Source organism: Syngnathus acus, chromosome 15 (genome assembly GCF_901709675.1).
Source record: "Syngnathus acus chromosome 15, fSynAcu1.2, whole genome shotgun sequence".
Taxonomy (NCBI): domain Eukaryota; kingdom Metazoa; phylum Chordata; class Actinopteri; order Syngnathiformes; family Syngnathidae; genus Syngnathus; species Syngnathus acus.
Window position 1 is genome coordinate 3069582 of NC_051100.1, and position 23073 is coordinate 3092654.

At 46.0% G+C, this 23073-nt stretch overlaps 4 protein-coding genes across 15 annotated transcripts in view; 3 read left to right on the forward strand and 1 right to left on the reverse strand.

Annotated features, from left to right (window-relative positions):
* Positions 1–6207, forward strand: part of ccdc88ab (coiled-coil domain containing 88Ab) — a 30655-nt gene extending 24448 nt beyond the window's left edge. For 4 of the 8 annotated variants that reach the window (XM_037272558.1, XM_037272560.1, XM_037272559.1 and 1 more), the window contains 5 exons: positions 531–764; positions 828–881; positions 1712–1801; positions 2100–2371; positions 2717–6207. In XM_037272558.1, coding sequence (XP_037128453.1) covers positions 531–764; positions 828–881; positions 1712–1801; positions 2100–2371; positions 2717–3481 — 1415 coding nt within the window. In that variant the 3' untranslated portion in view covers positions 3482–6207. The remainder of the gene's footprint in view (positions 1–530; positions 765–827; positions 882–1711; positions 1802–2099; positions 2372–2716) is intronic. The other 4 variants (XM_037272565.1, XR_005100504.1, XM_037272564.1 and 1 more) reach the window with 4 other exon arrangements.
* An 882-nt stretch (positions 6208–7089) lies between these two features.
* On the forward strand, positions 7090–12316 carry LOC119135173 (polyribonucleotide nucleotidyltransferase 1, mitochondrial). Its single transcript, XM_037272566.1, has 28 exons — positions 7090–7335; positions 7587–7647; positions 7773–7847; positions 7923–8028; positions 8189–8238; positions 8305–8368; positions 8449–8496; positions 8582–8695; positions 8791–8977; positions 9089–9140; positions 9198–9255; positions 9330–9426; positions 9502–9604; positions 9665–9735; positions 9823–9859; positions 9920–9986; positions 10136–10225; positions 10305–10358; positions 10449–10558; positions 10622–10693; positions 10780–10843; positions 10934–11017; positions 11101–11184; positions 11267–11373; positions 11497–11552; positions 11655–11733; positions 11820–11867; positions 11952–12316. The coding sequence occupies exons 1-28, from the start codon at positions 7217–7219 to the stop codon at positions 12093–12095; spliced, it is 2301 nt and encodes a 766-aa protein (XP_037128461.1). The 5' UTR covers positions 7090–7216; the 3' UTR covers positions 12096–12316.
* Positions 12317–12890: 574 nt separating this feature from the next.
* Positions 12891–18395, forward strand: LOC119134495 (serine/threonine-protein phosphatase 4 regulatory subunit 3-A-like). 4 transcript variants are annotated; one of them, XM_037271202.1, is made up of 16 exons: positions 12892–13284; positions 13670–13725; positions 14069–14167; positions 14246–14869; positions 14987–15064; positions 15685–15801; positions 15863–15979; positions 16081–16212; positions 16289–16391; positions 16476–16517; positions 16602–16760; positions 16837–17006; positions 17085–17224; positions 17298–17446; positions 17529–17659; positions 17811–18395. In XM_037271202.1, exons 1-16 carry the CDS (start codon positions 13143–13145, stop codon positions 17913–17915), a joined length of 2364 nt encoding a protein of 787 aa, XP_037127097.1. In that variant the 5' UTR covers positions 12892–13142; the 3' UTR covers positions 17916–18395. The 4 variants fall into 4 exon arrangements, with proteins under 4 accessions (XP_037127095.1, XP_037127097.1, XP_037127098.1 ...); XM_037271203.1 differs by having other exon boundaries at positions 17532–17659; XM_037271200.1 differs by having other exon boundaries at positions 12891–13284; positions 16289–16517.
* On the reverse strand, positions 18269–22786 carry cfap36 (cilia and flagella associated protein 36). Of its 2 annotated transcripts, none has more exons than XM_037271206.1 (11): positions 22435–22786; positions 21630–21694; positions 21267–21368; positions 21049–21163; positions 20782–20869; positions 20251–20359; positions 20113–20174; positions 19871–19986; positions 19686–19801; positions 19445–19606; positions 18269–19379 (listed from the first exon to the last, which is right to left on the reverse strand). In XM_037271206.1, exons 1-11 carry the CDS (start codon positions 22538–22540, stop codon positions 19299–19301), a joined length of 1122 nt encoding a protein of 373 aa, XP_037127101.1. In that variant the 5' UTR covers positions 22541–22786; the 3' UTR covers positions 18269–19298. The 2 variants fall into 2 exon arrangements, with proteins under 2 accessions (XP_037127101.1, XP_037127099.1); XM_037271204.1 differs by having other exon boundaries at positions 19871–19982; positions 20100–20174; positions 22435–22785.
* Between the last annotated feature and the right edge of the window lie 287 nt (positions 22787–23073).

Here is a 23073-nt window from a genome sequence, read left to right on the forward strand (position 1 = left end):
TTGTGTTGCTAGAATCACTGAGCTGCTTTGTGCTTCTGTTGCAGTGAAAGTGTGTGTGTGAGGTCGCAGGGGTGTGTGTCTGTGAAGCGCGAGTGGCCGTGCGATTCGCCGCCGTCGGGCGACTTTTTCTTTGAATCCATTTGAAGTGTTCATCCGAGTGCGGCTTCTCTGCCTGCCTGCCTGCCTTCACGCTGAGAAAGACGCCCGTCTTTGTTTCACTTTGCGCTCGCCTCACACAACTTTGAGGTGCAGCAGTGAGATCCAAAACAAGAGATGCTTTGACAATGGAGGATGTTTGATTCATCTTTTGCATTGGATCTGGTTTGATGACGCTACTGTACCTAATGTTGTGTCCAGGGAGCGCTGCTAACAGTTTCTCAAACTGCATGTGCCATCGCTTGGTTGTGCCATGTTTTGAATCAGGCGCATATTATCTTTTTTTTTTCTTTCATTCTCCAACACAAAAACCACTCCAAATGAAAGTTATATCATTTTAGACCAGAGCATAATGCAATTCTGTCTCCGCGCAGCTATGAACGACCTTCTCCAGACCATGACGGTGGCCGGCGGTCCGGGCGCCAACTGGGCGGGCAGCACGGAGAATCTGGACGGCGGCGAGGCCGGCGACGCGGGCGCCGGGCGGCGAGCAGGCGGCGGCCAGCGTATGAAAGAGCTGGCCTTCTCCACCAACGCCATCGACTGCGCCGCCCTCACGCTGCCCTCCTCCTCCCACAGGCGGGCCCCCCACAGGCTCCACGTCAAAGGTTTACAACCACGTGAATGACAGCGGCCATATTTGTCATGCTAACGTTCATTTTCATCAACAGACAACGCTTCTTGCGAGGATGTCGCCGGCTCCTCGGATGATCCAAAGAGTCAAGGTAAACTCAGTCGGGAATAAGACTGCTCTCCAAACCGTGTCATCAGTTTCTCCCTCCCGGCCTTCCCCGATAAGCTTTAGACCCCCCCCCGCCTGCCTCTTTGATTAAGCCTGACGGCGGCCATTTTGATAGTGAGCAAAATGAAGCTTCGTCCTAAGCGGGATTGAGTTTATTGCAGTCTGCAAGACGCTATTGAGGGCGCATGTTCATCAAGTGAGATGGACATGTTTTATCACTATTTACATGCGTTCTTAAGATTCCCTTAACACTCCCACTGGGCCTTAATCATGTAAAGATCTTTGGTGCATTAGTGCTCAGCATGGATGCTGCTTCACTGATGACTTCCCAGAACTCCACTCAAACCTGCCATTACTCCGCTATAAATGTTTATTACGAGACGTACAATTGAATGCAAAGTCACTCATGCGAAAAATATTCTCTTTAATCTATATTAAATAAAATCATCATCACTATTGTGACTTCAAATAATGACAGTTCAATGTTGTCATCGACGATGATGATGTCATAATCTACGATGTCATAGTCAATGAGAAAAATGGAACCATTTCTGGCCAACGTTTAGGTTGTCGCAAATAGGGTGATACGGTGACTTTCTGGCTCGGCCTCCTCTTCCTCGCCGTGGTGTTGTGTCTTTGTTCCTCCAGCGGCCACGTTGGCAGCCGGCCACACTTCCTGTCCGTCGGCCTGGCACGCGCCATCTGCTACCCCAGCGGGGGGAGCCGCTGCGTTGTGCGCTGTCAAGCCTTCGCGTTACTTCCTCTGTGTGTTACTACATGTCTTCCCTCTTTGTCCTTTCACCCTCCTACCAGCTTCCAGACCCCCCAGTCTCCATAGCAACAGGACCCTCAGTAGTAATAGTAACAATAACTCCCAGCTCACCTCTCCCCTGGAGGGAAAAGGTACGCTCCTCCCTCTACCCCTCCTCCTCCTCAATTATCTTTTTAATAAATCACAACACGTTTGCACATCTCACCACACAATTGAGCCCCCTAATGTCTTAATCCATGAGAATATTATAATCTATAATGGCAATGTTGTAATCTGGAAAAATTTCATCTGTTTACTTTGTCATCATATGGCAATTTTATTACCCATGAAATGCTGCTACATGTTGTCAATCTATAATCAATACCATAATTAAAAAAACAGTGTCATCAAACACAATGCTAATGTACAATGTGTTACATCCTCCCCCAGGCACGATAAACGGTAGCGCCAGTCGTCCTCACAGCGAGAGCAGCGGCGAGTTCAGCTTGAGTTTGGAGCAAGAGGCCTGGTCCAGCAGCGGCAGCAGCCCCGTCCAGCAACCATTGTCGTCGCGTTCGTCCCATCAGAGCCCGGGGCCCACGCGGCACTCCCTCGAACCGGCCCCCGCCGCAACGCCCGGGCAGATCAGGAAAACAGCATCCCCAGGCAGCGAGGTGCTTTCTCTGCAGCAGTTCCTGGATGAGGGAATCGACCCTGCCGAGGTGAATTTTTTCCCCAATTTTTCTTGAGTGCTCCTGAATTATTCATCCGGGCTACTTATGTTTTAAATGCACCGTTTATCGGCAAGTTTTATTTATATTAAATGTCATTGGCAAAAAAAGTAATTTATCAATCTGGGACAGTGCTTCTCAGTATGGTACATGGGCTCCCCCTAGTGGTATGCAAAAAAGATACATTGCATCATAGGGTCTTTGAGACTTTTTTGTGCATCCCATACTGATAGACACGTACGCCAATTTCCTGTCATTTTTTTCGATTGTTGGAGGGGCATGAGCGGGAATCCAGTTTTATTAACTCCAACAATTTCCTTCCTGTGTCTGATGTAGTCGGGCAGTCAAGAAAACCTCACCGTGGACTCCCCCCGCCTCCCCGTTTCTTCCGAGCGTGCTCAGAAGGAGCGACCTACCACCCGGGGCCGTGGCATCCTGCGCTCCTCCAGCGGCAAAGCGGCGCCGGTCTCCGCCGACCGCCCGCCGCGCTCCTCGGGCCAGCCCGGGCGCCCCAGCCTGCGCAAGGCGGAGAGCACCCGAGTGAGGGGCTCCGTCCGCCCTGGCCTGTCCGTCCAGACTCGGGCCACGTCGGTGTCTGAGCGGCTGGACCGGGCCTCTGGGTCGGCGGCCACCTTGCCCCGCGCCAGTAGCGTCATCTCCACAGCCGAAGGCAGTTCGCGACGCACCAGTATCCACGACTTGCTCTCCAAGGACAACCGGCAGCCCGTTTCTGTCGACGGGGTCCAAGCCCCGCCCGAACCCAGTGAGTACACCCCAAAGGGACCCACTAGTACCGCCCCCTTGCCAAAGTCTCTCAGCTTGCCGTGCCCGAGCTCGGACGAAGCCGAGCTCCCCACTCTCGAGTCCTTCCTGGGTCCCTCCTTCACCGCCGAGTCAGTCTTCATGGACTCCATCTTTAGCGAGTCGGCGGGTAAAAGCCTCCCCTTCCTCTCCCTCAACCCCACCCTCGTCAGTAACATCAGCGGACCCCCTGTCGCTCCTTTCCCCCCGAGCCGAGCCGACAATCCGCCGCAGTCTGGGCCCGAGCATTTGGACGCGGAGGAGAACCAGTCGCTGTGGTTCGAGTACGGGTGTGTGTGACGGAGGGGGAGGTTCTGGCCCGCCGATATCCGTGTGGGTGGTTGGGGGATCTTTTCCTCTTGTTCTGGTGGTCCCATGGTGCTGTTTTTTTTTTTATTGGTGGTGTTATAAGTTTCTGTTTCAATACATTTCTCCCCGTCCACCTTCGATTTCAATTGAAATCACTTGACTATCATGCTCCAGTTGATAGCCTGCACCCATCAGCACAAATGACACATGGATTGTGAATTTCCCCGAAATAAATGAATGTCACATTAATATCCATAATACAGTGGTACCTTGACTTACGGATTTTACGAGTGTCTCGGGCAAGTGATCTCGACATACTTTCTTTTTTTTTTTTTTTCTTTTTTTTATACAAAACAGTAAGTCAAGGGACTACCGTATTTGACACTTCACCTGCTGTTTGTCCCTGCATGTTTCATTTTGACCGCTGGGATCAAAATGAGGTTTTTATTTTTTATTTTTTTTACCCCTGACTTCCTCTGTTCTTTTGTGATTTTGACGAAAAAGCAGGCTTCTTTGCTTGGACTTGCTTCAAGGATGAAAAGAAATTTGTTGGGGGTAAAATAGGTCTATGAGGGTATTGTTGGTGTAAAAAGTGAAAGTGAATGCAGGAATGATGCCATATGGTTTGGTCGGGAAGTGGGTTGTTGTTTTGGATGGACTCATGGGCAACCATTTTGTTTTAGTGACGGTTTCATGGGTGGCTTGAGCGAAAGTGACTATGAAGGAAAAGCAAGGAGTCGTAAACCCTCCTGTTACATTTTGTCTTTTTTGATAGACAGTGTGACCCACCCACCACGCGTGCTCCAAAAAAAAAAAAAAAAAAAATTTAAATAGCACATTTGCCTCAAAAACATTTTGAGTCACATCACATATTTGTCCCCTTTACAAGCACTTGTGTTGAAGTCCTCCCATATATAGGAGAGTGTTTTAAATGAACACAAAAAAAAGAATCATTTGAAAATATCAAAATAAAGAAGTGACATCACAACATACTTGTAACAGGAGGGTTATGAACTAAAACGTGGGCCGAGAAGACGCTCTTGTACATATTAACTTATAAACTCATCCAAGCATTCTTTGGTGTGCGACTTGCCTCTACTTATTTATTCCCGCTTGTAGTCACTCGCTTGTTTCGTATTGGATTTCAATGTGTGTGTAACGACGTTGCTTTATTCCACAGATGTGGAGGGCAGAAAGTCAAAAAGCAGAAGTGGCGAGTGCTAAGCCCCACGCGTGGTGAGTGAGCGAGCGAGCGAGCTCGGATGGGAGGGAAGGTGGGGTGCTTGTTGCCATGGGAACCTCACACGTGACGTAACCGGTGTCTTCCATCTTCCCCGCAAACCACCCCTTAAATTTTTGCTTGTCTGCCTCCTTGTTGCCATGACAACGCATGTAGTTCCCGGCTGGCTACTACTTCCTGCTTCCTGTCTTTTCCTGCTGTTCCCATCAACTTCTCACTTTTCCCCCACTTCCTGTGTGTCTTACCAATACTGAGTTTTCCCAGAACTTTAATGTTGCTGGTCCCCTTGACCTGATTTAATTCGTGAGAGATGATGAACTTTACTCTCATGTTGTTTCTAACCTGCTCTCTCCATCTTCCCACTTTTCTTCTTCTCCTTCTTCTTGGCTTGCCGGGGACTCACTAGGTGGTCTTGGAGGTGTGAAGCCTGGTAGACAGACGGCGTGTATACCGCAAGGAAAAACGATTGTAAAATCCCACCATTTTGTTTAGTTCCCTCCCAGTCCGTTTATCGAGAAAATGGCTTCCTTCTGTTTTGTTTTTCTTCCTTGAATCAAGGAAACAGACGAAGATGCGCCCAGTTTTTGTAAAAAAAGGAAAAAATTCTCTCCTCCGCTGTGATGTGCACTACTTTGTAAAGACAATTCAGGTGCCAAATCACAGACCCCCATCACATTAACGGATAATTCTTATGTGAATTTAAATCAAGGATGAAAGTATACATTCAGCATGTGGACATGATATACAAAGCGAACAGCGGACCAATCAAAACACTTCTTGTTGGGATTTTGGGACAAGCCATGAGAATTTGTGTGCGCGCAGTGAATATGAAAAGTCTACACACCCCTGCTTAAATGCCATTTTTTGGTGATGTAAAAGAAATAAGACTGAGATAAATCATTTCTGTACAACTCAACTGGAAAATGTGCTTGCACAAATGTGCACACCCTCATCTAAGTGGGATGGGGCTGTGTTCCAAATGAACCAATCATATTCAAACTCAGTTAATTAAGTCAGCACACTCCTGCCACCATTTAAAGTGCCTCTGATTGACCACAACTAACCTTGAGATGCTCTAACGGGCCTTTCCTGACATTTTTGTAGTCAAGTTCTACAGCACAAGCCATAGTCTGCAGTTTGTTAGTTTATTATTATTTTTTTTAGAGCTAACTTGTTCTCTTTCATATACATCACAATGAGCCTGATATTTGAACATGGGTGTGTAGACTCTACTTTGGACTGTGTGTTAAGGACACTTCCACAATAATGTACCATCTTAATGATCACTACATTAATTTCATAGTAGTTTTTTTGTCATCTTGCACTCTGGAAGACCTTACTATAAGCACACGTATACACTACATATAAACATTCTGTGAACCATGTGGGTTGTTGCTATGGCGATGATGAGTTTCCCTCCTTTTCCACTTTTACATAAACCCATTTGATGTAATTAAAATTCATCAATTAAGAGAAATTTGTTTCAGTGTTTTCTTGGGGTTCGATTCTTATGTAAAAAAATGATTTTGGTAGCTTTTCTATTTTCAACATAAGAGTGAAAGAAGATGTAAATATATAATTGAGTAGCACTTAAGTGCAAAAATTACAAAGTTTTTCAGAGTGTTGAGGGCTTAATATTTTAAATGAATAATAATACTTTCCCCTGTTTGATTTCACGTCGTCTTTTGTTTAACCATTTTGAAAGAATCCAAGGGTAGTTATCTATTAGATTTTTCTCATTAAATTACAGATGTATTGACAATGTATTTTCAAATGGGGATAAATAGTAATAGTGCACTAATTTCGTAAAGTATTCCAATCGCTTCAAATATATTGGACATACTGTAAAGGTGTGTGCTTGTGCCTTTGTGTTCGAACCCTCCAATTAAATGGAGTGCGTAGATGTGTGAAAGTGATTTGGGATGTGGAGAGATGTGCTGCTAAGGTTCCTCTGTTGCTATAGCAACGGCAGCATCCCCGCTGTTCTAACCAGATGGTTAATTACAATGTAGTTAGTAATACATTATACAAGTGACAGGACCCTTCATTTGCTACGCGTGCACGGATTAGGGTTCAATACAAGAATGTATTAAAACTTAATCTCAATTTTGCTTGAGAGGAAACTATCTTGTATCATAACTACATGTAAGTTGCTTTTGTCACTACATAGACTACGCGACTACAAAAACAGATTATTCAAACAATTTGAAATATATCGTAATATTCGTATTTGCTCCTCTAAATTTAACGATAAAGTAGTTTATAAAACGGACTGAGCGGTGCTTTTTTTCAGTAGCTGTTTCTGATCGGACACTTTTTCTGCGCACACACTAAACATCAACATCCAATCAGAATCTTCTGTTATTGATGTACTTCCGCACATGTGACTAACTGTCATGGAAGCCCCCTCGCGCACATCTCCGGCGTAAAGTCGCCTTTCCCTTTCTATCTTACTTTCTCGTATTTCCTCTTTTACAAATTGAGCCATGAGGGGTTTACTGCAACTTGGACGTTCGTTTTCTCGATGCCGCGTACGTCTGTGCCACCAGAGCGTGTACAAAAGTCACGGCAATGTACAAAGTGTGGGAGTGGACCTCGGAGACAAGTGAGTTCATTTCAGCCTAGTTTCGATTTCCTCGGAAGTGCTCAGAACATGGAGCATCACTAAACCCTACATTAAGTCACTTTAAGATCGTTTTATGGCGGCCACTCTGAAAATGAAGGGAAGACTACGTAACTGTGGATTTATATATTTAGTCAGTACGCGATTTAAAAAGTAGCCCATTTTTGGATTAAAAAAAAAAATACTTTATTCACATTCGGTTCCAAGTATTCCCATAAGTTTTTGACTTGCAGAAAGCTCGAGATTTCCTCAGGAAGGCTCGCCAAGTTTGCAGATGGCTCTGCTGTAGTCCAGGTACGTACCTAAAACATCTATCATTCCAAAAGGAAAGCAGAGCCGCAGTGTTGTTGGCTGCACCCGACAATGGCTTGCGATTTGCACATTTTCTTTGAGTAATAATTGTGTGTGTTTTTTTCAAGCTGGGTGACACCTCGGTTATGGTGACAGCTGTGAGCAAAACCAAACCATCTCCCTCTCAGTTCATGCCTCTAGTGGTACGACATTTGTGCACATGTACAATATGTTCTGCTCTTTGGATGCTTCAAATGTGCTGTTTGATTGATTGACAGGTAGACTATAGGCAGAAAGCGGCCGCCGCTGGCAGGATCCCCACCAATTATTTGAGGCGAGAGCTAGGCACCACCGACCACGAGATACTTACCAGCAGACTCATAGGTAACCTCTTGGAACAAATTATTGGCATTTCAATTCATATCAATGGGGGAAAATGATTTGAAATGCAAACGTTTTGTTTCACAAGCGTGTTGATTAATTAAAAGTCTAAGTCAAAGGAAGATAGGATATTTGTACGAATGATTTATTTTCTTGTGTTTAGACAGGTCCATTCGACCTCTTTTCCCATCCGGTTACTTTTACGACACTCAGGTTGGTTCTACTTCTGCTGTTATTTCTTTTAAATGTGGCATATTACTATATATTGTCTCTTTGTAGATTTTGTGCAACTTGCTGGCTGTGGATGGCGTCAACGATCCGGAAGTGCTGGCTATCAACGCAGGTAATTATGGAAACCTCCACTGGAAGTTCCTATTGTAATAATCGTTTGAAGTCGATGTTTTGTTGTCTTTTCGGTTCAAGCCTCAGCTGCTCTTGCTCTGTCGGACATCCCGTGGGACGGCCCTATAGGTGAGCGGCGTGCATTCCGTATTTTAAACACATTTGGAACAGTGAGGGAAATCTTTCGATCAAATACATTTCCATATCAACGCAGGTGCTGTGCGGATGGGATTGGTGGACGGCGAGCTGCTGGTCAACCCCACCAGAGCGGAGATGGCATCCAGCACGCTCAACATGATCGTGGCAGGAGCCCCCTGCAGTCAAGTGGGTCAGTTAAGCGTTGGATTCACATCAAATTTGAAATGTTGCCATTCATTCAAGCAGTCCAGCATCTCTCACCCGCTCCATGCGTGCCGTTGCCAGTGATGATCGAGGCGTCTGCCGAGAATGTCCTGCAGCAGGACTTTGCTCACGCCGTCAAGGTGGGCGTCAAGCACGCGCAGCAGATCATCCTGGCCATCCAGCAGCTAGCGCGAGAGCTCAAAGTCACCAAGCGCACACCGCCCAAGATGTTCTCGGCACCTGCGGACATGGTGGCGCACGTGCGGCAGTAAGACTCACGACTTTGACGATGCCGTGTCTGTGGAAACCGATGGCCACTGGAGGGCGGTGTTGTACAGATATCATATTTACAAATCTATTCTTTATTGTATACATGCAGATCGGCCTCCGAGAAAATCTACGCCGTTTTCACTGATTATTCCCATGATAAGGTAAGCTCCAAAATCAACCTGTTCAGTCTTATTTTCATATCAATATTGTCATGGCAGATTTCACGAGATGACGCCATCAACAAGATTCGCCTCGAAACCGAGGAATACCTCAAAGGTAAGATGGTGTTATCATCCTTGACACTCTTTGTGAGTCACGATTAAGATTTCCAATTCGAATGTGTTATTCAGAGAAATTTCCCCAAGCTGAACCTTTTGAAGTCATCGAATCTTTCAACACTGTGAGCAGGGACATCTTTAGGAATTTAGCGCTCACTGAATACAAGAGGTACGCGTTTACAATTGATGACACCGGATGATGTATTGACATTTATGACAATCCTACTCGTTTGTGTGTGGTTAGGTGTGACGGCAGGGAGTTAACGGCCTTGAGAGACATCTCCTGCGAGGTGGACCTCTTTAAACCCCTTCATGGCTCCGCATTGTTTCAGAGAGGACAAACGCAGGTATGCCGTGTGTGAGGTTGGGAAAAAAAGAAAACCTCCTAAAATTGAGATCTTTCGTAGGTCCTGTGTAGCGTCACGTTTGATTCGCTGGAATCTAGCGTTAAAGCGGACATCATCACTACAGCTTTAAGGTGAGGATGAAATGTGGTAGCTTTAGAACCGAGCATGCAACAAATCACAGGATGTTAAATTACGACACTTACATTCTCTCTCCGTAGTGGCATCAAGGACAAAAATTTCATGCTTCATTATGAGGTAAGTGAATTTTTTTTTTTAAAGAATTTTCAGTCATTAATGCAGTGATTTTCATTTCAGTTCCCACCCTATGCCACCAACGAGATCGGCAAGATGGGAGGTCTCAACAGGAGAGAGCTCGGACACGGTGAGCTAATCCGCTAGATTTCCATTTTCTACACCCAAGACTGGTCGCCGCGTAATCACAGAGCAGATACACGAGCAACTATTTTGGAGAAATGTTGATTCTGGACGTCATTTATCGTAGCTAATGTTGTGCTTGCGTCTTTTGATTAGGCGCCCTGGCCGAGAAAGCCCTGCGGCCTGTCATCCCCAAAGACTTTCCTTTCACTATCAGGGTCACGGCTGAGGTGCTGGAGTCAAACGGTGAGGAGGGATCTGGGAAGGGGGGGGGGGGAGTCTAAACTGACTGACCGGCTGTTTTGTTTGTTTTTTCACTCGTTAGGCTCGTCATCCATGGCTTCAGCGTGTGCAGGCAGCCTGGCACTCATGGACGCAGGTACTCCACATCAGGCTGGAAGATAGTTGGATAGAAACGTCCTCTCTCCTTACCTTTTCTTTTCTTCTTTCCGTTTTCTTTTCTTCTTAGGCGTACCCATCTCGTCAGCTGTGGCCGGCGTGGCCGTGGGCCTCATCTCCAAATCCAACCCTGACAAGCCCTCAGAGATCCAAGATTACAGACTGCTCACGGACATTCTGGTAACGTGCGCTCTGCGTTTGCTGCAGAGCTATGAAAGCTTAATAAAAGTCGTTTGGGTGCAGGGAATCGAGGATTACCTCGGGGATATGGATTTCAAATTGGCAGGAACAAACAAAGGCATCACTGCGTTACAGGTATCGAGGCCAAACACGCCAAAGCAGGTTTCTGGAAGATGGTTGAATTGGCTTATTGAGAAAATCTATACATGTTTACCTTCCAGGCGGATGTGAAGATTCCAGGACTGCCTCTCAAGGTGGTCATGGAGGCCATCCAGCAGGCCACAGGTACGACAGTCCTTTGAAAGTTTCAACTCCAAGAAATAACTGGCATGACATTTTTCCTTCTGCTTTGATCTGTTCAAAATGACATTTTAGCGGCAAAGCGGGAAATCTTGGGCATCATGAACAAGAGTCTGGCAAAGCCCAAGACGAGTAGGAAAGAGAACGGGCCGGTTGTCGGTGAGTGTTGGGTAGAACTTTGTTTGTATGAGGTAATATTCTCTTATTATTGTGTTTTAATTTTTTATTTTTTTTTTTCTCAGAGAATGTGCGTGTGCCCGTGTCCAGACGGGCTCGCTTTGTGGGCCCGGGTGGATACAACCTTCGCCGGTTACAAGCCCAGACGGGTAACGCCGGTCGTTTTGTGGCCGCAGTCGGGAAGCAATGCGAAAAGTTCCGGAGGTTGTGATTGTTTGGTGTCATTCCTAGGCGTGACCATCAGTCAGGTGGACGAGGAGACTTTCTCTGTGTTTGCTCCCACGCCGGGAGCGCTGAGTGAGGCACAGGACTTCATCAGTGAGATCTGCAAAGATGATGTGAGTGACTTGAGTGGGTTTGTTTTAACCTCCTACTCGAAATGTCACGTCACAATCCAAGAAAATTCCAAAGGGCTCGTTCGAAAATATGATTAAGTTTGTTTCTTTTGCTTCATTTTGCAGCAAGAGCAGCAGCTGGAGTTTGGCGCTATTTACACCGCCACCATTACTGAAATAAGGTCAGCTGCTGAATGCAGGAACTTTATTCTTGTTTGTTTTTTTGTTTTTTTTAATGGTGAAAGTTTTGTTTTCTTTAACAACTCAACTGTTTTGTACCGCAGGGACATCGGCGTCATGGTGAAGCTTTACCCCAACATGAGCGCCGTCCTGCTGCACAATTCCCAGTTGGACCATAAAAGGGTGCGTGCATATTTTTGAGAGTGACAGCATGGGCGTGAGAGTCAAACCGTCATTTAAATATTTCTCATGTTCTTCCCCCAAATTAGATCAAACATCCAAGTGCTTTGGGGTTAGAAGTGGGCCAGCAGATTCAGGTTTGGCATCACCCAGGTTGTTGTTGTTTTTTTTCCCCCCCACTACTGAACCAATTTACAAAGTGGGACCCCTTTTTCCACCAGGTCAAGTATTTCGGACGGGACCCCACAGACGGCAGGATGCGGCTCTCGCGCAAAGTGCTCCAGTCACCCGCCGCCACTGTGGTCAAAACGCTGAGCGAGAAGCAGAGCATCTCCATGACGACTGCAAGCAACGTCGAACCATGAAGAAGTAAAAACGCTAAAAGAAAACGCAATCGCTGGATGTGACACTTGGACGCACTGCCGTGGAAAGCTGTACGTGTGCGCTCTTTTTCCATGGCAAAGAAGGATCATGATGTTGTAAAATGTCACTACTTTTTAAAAATAGGACTAGTACAATGTGTTTCAATCGCCTTATATATGAGGCCCGCCTGTGTAAATAAAATGTCAAGATAGCTCTGTACTGCGAACATGTTATTCCGCTATATTTGGGGAACTTCCACAAATCTAAATATAAAGAAATATCATGGAAATGCAGTGCATCCATTCCAGACTCCCCCAAAGTGTTTGTGGAGGAAACTAGCACACTATAATATTGTATTTTACAAAAACACACAAAACCTATTGAGTCACTTGCATTAATTAGTAGTAGAATACCCTTCTTCGCATTATACTGCCTCCTAATGGGCAAACACCCATTTTAAGTTACTTTAGTTTTTAGAACAGGTTTAATTTTAGTATTTGACGGATTAAAAATAGTCGATATGGTTTAGTTTCTTGAGATTAAAAAAGGTAAAAAGTTTGTGAATGTGTTTGTTACAAAAGGTTAACTTTTTTTTTTCTTCATTTCACTGTATAAGCGTAAGGAAATATAGTTATGTGGTGTTGGGGTTCCTTCGGCAGATCGGAGTTGTGTGACTGACGTCAAGCAAAAAACCCCCCCCCCACAAAATCGGATTACAAGATGGCGCCCCACGGACGTTAGCGGGGAGGCCGCGGGAGTTGTGTTGTCCCCCCCCCCCCCCAAACCCGCCCCCCCCCTTCCAACAAGGGGGAGGGAGGGGGGGGGGGTTGTCTTTAGACTTGTGCGCCGTGGCGGAGAGGAGAGCATGCCGAAGAAGTAGCAGTCGCCGCCGCGGATACTTTTTACCCCCCCCTCCCTACTTGGCTCGTCCGTCCCGTGTAACATGCGGACTCCAACAAAGTTGTCAGGCTAGGGAGGAAAACACCGAGGCGCTTCGCTTCGCTTGTTAGCACGCAGCTAGCTTACCCTGCTAGCTTCCCCCGTTCACAATGTCGGACACTCGGCGGCGGGTGAAAGTTTATACGCTCAACGAAGACCGCCAGTGGGACGACCGGGGCACCGGGCACGTTTCGTCGACGTTTGTGGAAAGACTCAAGGGAATATCTTTACTTGTTCGGGCTGAATCTGACGGTGAGTCCCCCCTCACTCCACACTAACACGGTCTGGTGGTGGTAGTAGCATAGCCACGCTAGCATTCGACGTGAGCTCAGTAACGTGGGGGGGTATTTGAGTCGCCTCTTTGTTTTTTGTTTTGTTTTTTTTGTTTTGTTTTTAAATAAAAATCACACGTGTATTTTTTATACATGCTGTTTTACACTCTTACTATTCTTACCTGGTTTATATTGAAACACACTACGTAATGGTGACTAACACGTCCACTCGCCTTTTGTCCTATGCTAAGTCTACATTGTGTCTTCTTCGAGACATAAAAGCAAATCAATCACCGTAAAAGTCCTTAAACATTTTTATTAATCTCAAGTCACATTGTAATATTGTGTTGTGCCTCTCATTTCAGGCTCAGTGTTATTGGAATCGAAAATTAGCCCCAACACTGCTTATCAGAAACAACAGGTAAGTCTAGTTGTCCCTTGGATCAGCCACAAAGGCAATTAAAAAGATATTTGCTGTGTTTTGTCTACAGTCATTTATTATTAAGTAACTTTAGCTGTGCTCAACTCTGTATTCCAAGCCAATGTTTAGCCACAAGCAGTTAATTACCAATTACAATAAAGGAGTAAGTCTTGTCTAGTACACTCAGAGATGCTCCCTAAAAATGTTTATAAATGCCTACAAGAATATTGCAAGTATACTTCCAAAAGTGATCACAATGAAAATGCATAAGAAATTCTCAGATGTGTCCTATAGAAATAGCAATTGCTACTTTGATATGAGAATTTTTTTCTTCTTTGGACAGGACACACTGATCGTATGGTCGGAGGCGGATAATTATGACCTGGCCTTGAGTTTTCAGGAGAAAGCAGGTTGCGATGAGATCTGGGAGAAAATCTGCCAGGTAAACTGGAGTCGGGCAGGAATATTGTTTGGGCTTAAAGAAGTTGTCGCAATTGATCTGCGATCTACCCTCATTCAGGTGCAAGGGAAGGACCCCGCCCTGGACATCACCCAGGACCCCATCGACGAGTCCGAGGAGGAGCGTTTCGAGGAGATCCCGGAGACGAGCCACCTGGTGGAGCTCCCGCACTGCGAGCTCAGCTGCCTGGAGGAGATAGCTGACCTGGTGACGTCGGTGCTCTCGTCGCCCATCCGGCGGGAAAAACTGGCCTTGGCCCTCATGAGCGAGGACTACCTCAAGAAACTGCTAGGCCTCTTCCGGGTGTGCGAGGACCTGGACAACCGGGAGGGCCTGCACCACCTGTACGAGATCGTTCGCGGTGTCCTCTTCCTCAACAAGGCGGCCCTCTTCGAGGTGATGTTCTCCGACGACTGCATCATGGATGTGGTGGGCTGCCTGGAGTACGACCCGGCGCTGGTGCAGCCCAAGCGCCATCGCGAGTTCTTGACCAAGACGGCCAAGTTCAAGGAGGTGATCCCCATCACGGACTCTGAGCTGAGGCAGAAAATTCACCAGACGTACCGCGTGCAGTACATCCAGGACATCATCCTGCCGACGCCGTCCGTCTTTGAGGAGAACTTCCTTTCCACGCTCAATTCCTTCATCTTCTTCAACAAGGTGGAGATTGTCAGTATGTTGCAGGTATGAACCATTTATTTTGCTACGATTCATGTAGTGCGGACAAACTTGTTGGCACCCCCTCGGTTAGTTGTCTGTTTCGTGATATATATACTTTTTTTTTTTTTTCCTTCACCACAGGAGGACGAGAAGTTCCTCACTGAGGTTTTTGCACAGCTCACAGATGAAGGCACAGACGACAGTAAAAGGCGAGAGCTTGTGAGTCCAACGGAGTTCTTTTGATTCATTCTATTTGGCGCAGTTTAGTCCTTTTGGAACATTCACTGCAGTTTTATTTTCATTTCATTTCTGCCTATTGCCTTTTTTTTTTTTTTTTTTTAAGTATAGTGATGCCTCAACTAACAAGCGGCATTGAGTAGATAGTAAACAATTCTTAAAAAATTACCAAGTGAGGTTTTTTTATTTTATTTTTTAAACCTCTCCCAGTTAAAGTTAACCAAACTAGATCACTTTGTCTCCTGAAAGTCAGCTAGCTTGATGCTAGCACATAATGGGAAACGCCATAGTCGGACTAACAAAACGAGCATCAATAATGTGGAACTTGTAAACCATTCACATGCATATTTACGCACTGCAAAAAAAAAAAAAATGCGCCGCTAATTTTACTGCCGCTTGCTGAACTTAGTAGTGACTTTGTGTATTATGTGTGAGGCGCCAAGGTGCACACACCATTAACAGAAAGTCGTTATTCTTAAGGCTCGCTTACGATGTCAGCTGATCGCAACTGGTGCCAAACTGAAACAAAGTCCAACATTGATATCTCCTAGCCTCCATGAAACGAGTCCTTTGATTGGTGTTTTTTTGTTCTTTGTCCTCAGGTGAACTTTGTCAAGGAGTTCTGCGCTTTCTCGCAGACGTTGCAGCCCCAAAACCGGGACGCTTTCTTCAAGACGCTGGCCAATCTCGGCATCTTACCTGCGCTGGAAATAGTCATGGTGAGCAAGGTCCCGTGCCGGGTGTCGAAACGGACACCAATATTTTGTTTCCCCTTCTCAGGGCATGGATGACCTACATGTGAGGGCGGCAGCTACGGACATCTTCTCCTACCTGGTGGAATTCAGCCCCTCTATGGTGCGAGAGTTTGTCATGCAGGAACTACAACAGACTGACGACGTAAGCAAATCCTTCGCGGCGTTGGAAAGACAAAAAAGAAGCTTCTCGGGACATTAGTATGTCGTGGAAAATGTCATGTGTTTCACAATTTGGGTTTCCAGGACGTGCTGCTCATCAACGTGGTGATCAAGCAGATGATCTGCGACTCGGACCCCGAGCTGGGCGGCGCCGTCCAGCTGATGGGGCTGCTTCGGACGCTCATCGACCCGGAGAACATGCTGGCCTCCATCAATGTAAGCCCGACTGGCGCTCGCCTGCTTTTTGCCTCTCTGTCGACAACGTCGCCCGCATTCTCGTCTCTTCCCGCAGAAAACGGAAAAGACAGAGTTCTTGAGTTTCTTCTACAAGTACTGCATGCAAGTTTTAACAGCACCTCTGCTGGCCAACACGGCGCATGACAAGAACTCAAAAGGTAAGCTAGCTGGCTGCAGACGTCCCACACTCATCGTAACGCCTGTGACAATTGGAGGTCCTGACTCGCTATTCTCCTCAAAAGATTTTCAAGAGGCAGCCACCAAGATCAACCCTGTGTGTCCAGGTAAGAAACCTTTTTTTTTTTCCAGAGAGGGAAACATTATTGTAATTGCTCATGTTGTCTTTTTTTCCCCATTCTCCTCTGTAGACAACTTTCAGACGGCCCAACTGCTTGCTCTGATCCTGGAGCTGCTGACCTTCTGCGTGGAGCACCACACCTACCACATTAAGACCTTCATTATGAACAAAGACCTGCTGCGGAGAGTCCTTGTGCTCATGAACTCCAAGCACACCTTCCTCGCTCTCTGTAAGCGCACACGCCAACAAACAACACGCATGCACACAGCATGATGCCCACTAAGTTGTTTTGCGCACGTCCCAAGGCGCGTTGCGTTTCATGCGGCGGATCATTGGCCTGAAGGACGAGTACTACAACCGCTACATCATCAAAGGGAACCTCTTTGAGCCGGTCATCAACGCGCTGCTGGACAACGGCACACGATACAACCTCCTCAACTCGGCCATCATCGAGCTCTTCGAGTTCATCAGAGTGGTGCGTCGCGGTTTAAATGGCGCGTACAAAAAGCTTCACGTGACTTGGAGATTTAAGTGTGGCGTGTTACGTTTGCAGGAGGATATCAAGACCCTCATCGCGCACATTGTGGAGAACTTCTACGAAGCACTTGAGCCCATCGAGTACGTGCAGACCTTCAAGGGGCTGAAGGGACGATACGAGCAGGAGAAAGATAGGCAGAGCCATAAACTCACCAGGTTAGCACATACCGGCTGACGGCAAGTATAATAACCAGACTAAATATAACTAAAATAATAAAAAAATGTTTAGATACCGACGAGAGGCTCGCTCAATGGATGATGATGAAGAGTTGTGGTTCAATGAAGACGAGGACGACGACGAGGCAGAGGCGGTGGACAAGAGCCGCGTGGAAGATGATTACTCTGACGGCTACGGCAAGTACATGGAGGCCAAAAAAGGTAAAAACGCCCCTTCTGGCTTTTTGGGGATAACAACCAGTACGCCGTCGTCCGAGTTGAGCTAGCGCTGCCCTCGTCTCAGCAGGCGCAACTAACGGCGCTAACAATGGCAAAGTCACGGCGCTACCCCCCACCTCGCCCCCCGCCACGCCCAACAACAGCTCGGCGGCCTCGGTCAAGACGGTCGCACTTCCCGCCTCGCCGGTGGTCAAGGTAATCACAACTATATTCCCGGATAAATTAACAGTCTGAATAAATTACCAAAAGAAAGTTGACAAGTTGGTAAACTAGCTGCACTCCGTGAAGACAAAATCACATTGAGCACAATGCGGGTCAGGTTGTGATCCCATTTCTTGTCTGTTAGGCCCCTCTGGTGGGATTGGTGGACTACCCCGACGACGAGGACGAAGATGAGGAAGACGAAGAAGAGGAGCAATCCCCCAGGAAGCGCCCCCGTCTCAGCTCTTAACAGCCTGAAAGTCTGGCACCGTCTCCCTTTCTTCAGAATTGTTTGGACCACCTCCTTCTCCAGACCCTCGCTAACCTTTAACCCTCTCCTGGTCCTCTTCCTCATCACGCCATCGTGCCAAGGCCCTTCCCCGTATCGGATTGTTGTTATAGCAACAGAAGGCCGAAGGGTAGCGCCTCAGTGGTTGATTAAATGGAGGCCGTCGGCGAAAGAACTGTGCCACAGGCCAGTCAGGCTAGCAGGACTAGCCCCCACTCCTGAACCCCCTCCTCACAACACCCCCCCCCCCCCCCCCTTGTAGGAGTTAGGACGCTTGACTGGCCGCTCGCGGAAAAAGGACTGGAAGCTAACACTGCTAAGTCCACATTTAATGTGCAAGAGGATTACAGTAATTTAAAAGCAACTGTTGATTCCTTTGACCACTTTGTAGCTCGAAATGAATTTCAATCTCATTAGATACATTTTTTGTACAAACGTCAACACTGAATGGAGTCTCATTTGTTATTGAGTGACGAATTAGCCAAATCTCTGGCAACCCTCCTGTATTGGAAGCACGGAAAAAGACAAACATAACACGGTCTACAAATGGGTGATTAATTCACGAGCACAGTATATCGAATATTGCATGCGGCATCGTGACTTCTCGAAACTTCTGTACATTGCCATGCCGGTGGCTCCCATTTTGCATGAAAAGGTATGCGCCATAGCACTAGTTTTACAACATTGAGACACGGTTGGCATCTACTGCGGGAGTGTGATGCAGACGTACTTTTGCATTTGGCTACATGCAATTCACACTGTTGTTTTAGGGACGTGATAACATCGTCAGGTCCGGAAAAGCTTGACAAACATGCGGCACTTAAAAAAAATTCTTTTTGTATGTCACTAACTGCTTTCACACAGTCCACATATAAGCCAGCAGCAAAATACAGTATATTTTTGCGGGGACAGAAATTACGCAACAATAATTTAGAATTTCTAACAGCCTTTACAATATTAATACACTCGCCTCATTTTTCATTCGTTTCCTCATCTTTGTTGCCAAACATTTCTTCCTTGATGGTCACGTGCTGTTTTGTGGTAAAAAAAAAAAATAATTACAAAATAATAATAATACGGCACTGCCATCTAAGCTGGCTTTTTACCAGCTCATTCTGACCCCAAATCACTCTGAATACGCTCAAGCCGCAACGACCATGTCAACATTTGCGGGTCCAAGCGACTAAATGCCGGCCGGTTCTACCGCAGAAAGCGGCAGAGCGGCTCGTCTCTCATCCGGGAAGATCTCTGTGAGGCTACTGCGTCTAACAGGAGAACAAAGGTGAGCATCCCCATTGGTAAGAAAATAAATACACGTGATTGCATTCATACTGCACACGGAGCTCATTTCTTGATGACTTCCTCCTTCAGCTTATCTGCCAGATGTTTTCTCTTCTGCAACTTCTTGCGCTCCTCTGTCGAAATCTGGAAGAGGATAAAAAAAAAATTCAAAATCAGCGGCGCCCAGCGTAGCGTCTTAGAGGACTCACTGATGGTGGAGGAGGCGCGGGCGAGGTGGGAGCGCCTGGTGCCTCCTGCTCGGGCGTCTGCTTGGCGGTTTGCTCCTTTTTCAGAGCGTGGAGCTTGTCGCGCTGCTCACGTAAGTAGGCTGCCCTCTGCTGGAGATGCTCCTGCTGAGATGCTGACAGCTCCTGAGAAGTCAACGTGGTCAGAATTACTCTTTTTTTTTTTTTTAAGGTGTACCTAATGAAGCGACCCCAGCGTACTCACAGTGTAAGGCTGAGCGAAGCCAGCCTCCCTGCGCGCTTCCTCCAGCCAGGATTGCTCGGCGCTGACTGGGGCTCTCACGGGCGGCAGGACCCGAGACTCCACGGTACTGACTCCGCCTGCGCACGCGGTCCCTCACATTAATACACGTGTTCATCAACGTACGCCGGAAATGTTGCGGCTTTTACCGGGGGTGCGAGTCAAAGATGACGAGCAGGAGGAGCTGCTTTTTTCGACGTGCTTCACATCTGCTGCAACTGCCAACTTGTTCTCGGCGGTTTCTGATGTTTTGCCATTGACCTGCACGGAAAAAACCCAACATCAGTAACTAGAAATTTGTTTTGTGTTTTAAGTTGGTCACATGGTAATTGGAGAGCGATTTCTTTTTTTTTTTTTTGGGTGGAACTAAAAGCAAACCTGATTGGACTGCGGGGCTGCGTTCTTCCCATTCATCTTTTGTGCTTTGTGGGCGTTTGGGTCAATGTTGTCAGGCTGTAGGGAAGAAAAAAAAAAAACATCCAATACAGTGCAGATAAGATTCAATCGTCTGATGATGTTGGCCTTTGACCTTGGCAGAGACAACATCTTGGATTTCGCTGGCGGACGTCGAACACGCACGCTCCTCGTCCAGCAGCAACCTCCACGACATTTCTTCCTCGTATTCCTCTTTGGACTTTCTGACGGAGGTAGCACAACGTCAATAACTCTCAGGCTCGTGTGGAGATGAAAATACTTGGTTTTTTTTTAAGTGAAAAAAACAATTCGCTCGCATTTTGGATTTGGCGAGGCTCCAAGTGATGATCTTGTATGCATCCAGGTAGGACAAAGTGGATAAAAATAGTATAGTAGCAGTTTGCTACAAGAGTCAATGGCTCAGATTGAAATTAGCCTGAGCCTAAGTAGCTTAAAGCAGACTTCTCTTTTGGGTCAAGATGCCGCTGACTAAATCCCATTAGGAGAGCACGCCAGCAACTGACGAGATCATTACACGTGTATAAATGTGTAATAAGTTTATTCGATTTAGCGTCTAATTTTTTTTGGGGGGGGCAACATTGATTTACGATTAAATTGATATTTCTCTTGCTTGATGAAAGCCTACTTGAGGACTTCCTGCAGGATCTTCATCTCTTGCTGCTGCAGCTCCGTCATCACGTCCTCACCGTCAGTTAAGCAATCGGGAAGCGCCCCTGGTAGATGGAGGGTTAGGGTTAGTTAGGTTAGTTTCGCAGCCACATTCGTTACGGTTATGTGCATGTTTCTTTGTATGTAAAAAAAAAAATATATATATATATATTGTAGTTTCTCACTGATTTATTAGCAATGATGTGTGTGTTGCTACAGTAAAAGTGTGCAACACCAAATGTACCATTCCTCTCTTTGATGACCCGGAGGGCCTGAAGCTGGAGCTCCATGTTCTTCTGGACCATCAGCGAGCGGAAAATTTGGAAGTCATCTGTGGCCAGGACGGGTTGGAACACAGACTGAAGCCAAATCAAAAGTCAAGTGGTCAGTATTTTTACTTTGCCCTATTATTGGAACATTTGCAGCTTTCCAGGTTTTGTAGCGAGGGTGAGTTTGGCGTACCTGCACTGTTTTGGACTTGGCAAAGGGGGAGGTGCACGCATCCAAAAACTGCTGCTCGTTGATGCCCACCTCCTGCATGTAATTCTCCAATAGCTTCTCAACCTGCAAAAACAAAACATGATGAATAATGTAGAAAATGGATTCGTTCAATTCAAAAGATGAAACATTTATTTTATCATTTAGATTATAGTGATGTTGAAATTCTAAAAAATGTACCCAAGGAATTTTGAAATTGTTATTCATATTATAACACCGTATTTCATTTATTTATATTATATATATTTTTTAAATTGTGCCTACATATTTTTTAAGTGTAATGTTTATTTTGGTAATTGTTGGCATATAAAGAACAGCTTTACTCACCAACTTTTTATACTGCTGATGGATTTCCGTGTACGCTAACTTATTTTCATCTTCATCGTCAAACACTGAAATATAACATGTAGATTAGTCAAAGACGGGCGTCCAACTTTATTCACATTTTCTGTTAAAAGTCAACGTTGCATTTTGCATATCTTGGGGAAAATGTAAAATAATTTAAAATCTTTAATGACAATTGATGTTAACATGTGCAAGTCTGTATATGTTAGCAAGTTTTTAATAACTCGTGTTTCTATCGTGGCTTCGGGAAAATAATGCCCGATATTGAATTGCAACGCCAAGAGCATTACAGGTTAAGGTGGTCCGATAATTAGCAAGGTCTGCAGAAGATAAATAACAATCCTGATCATTTGTTTTGCAGCATGGAGACCGAAAAAACACACAGGACATCAGCCCTCGAAAACCGGAATTGCCCACCCCTGGAATGTCAGTAAATGCATTTACTTTTCGGTGCCCAAAAAAATTGCCATTCGGAAAATGAGGCTGCACAACGTTAGCATCAGCTTTAGCCATGGAGTCCAAATGGAGGCTACAAGAAGTAGCTAATGACGCTTACATTTTCATGCTTATTTTCAACATTGAATCATCTTTATCTGTTTATTGGCTTCGTGAAAAATCAGTCAACTGTTTTTTTACATTTTGAAATACAATACAAAACGTCGCTCCACCCGCAATATTTACTAGCTTGATTCGCTGGAGGCACAATGGAGGCTAGCGATGCTCCCGTGCTAACATAAACAAAGCTCAGAAGACGATCCAGTGTGTCTTTATTGGTGGGAAAGGTCACCTGTGCATTTGTGCTCCATGAAATCCGTGACTGGGATGACCCACTCGGGACTTCCCAGGTAGCCCACGATGCTCTCCACCACCCACTCGCTGTCGTCCTCAGCCATGTTGGCTCCACAAGTCAGCGGTGGCTGCGGCTGCTCTCCTCCCGGCTTGGACGCGTCCCAGCTCCGCTACGGCACACACACGCGCAGGCGGCAGATGCACGCGTTTATGATTATTGTGCTCCATAAACATAAACTCCCCATTGCAAACGTGCAGGGTTGCAGCAAAAAAGGTTTTTTTTTTGTTTCGTCTACCAGGAGCGGAAAAGAATTGCTGCGCACTCGTGGAGGGTGGTAGTGACGCTTGAAGGTTGCCATGGAAACAGTGACGTCAACCGCTGGTTCCCAAACGTCTGTTCGTCACATTGATTAATGGTTAATAATCAAAGATTTTATTTCAATTCTATAAGTTTTTTTTTTTTTAAATAAAAAGATATTAAAATATTGAACACCTTCACCCATTTAAAAGTTTTGAGTTCGTTTCGAGGAAATTACTAACCCTCGACGCGGCGTAAGCCAGCAGGGGGAGCCAGACTTCCTCTGCTAAAAACAGCCATTCAGGTTTCATTTTTGTTTATTTTGACTTTCGACGGCTT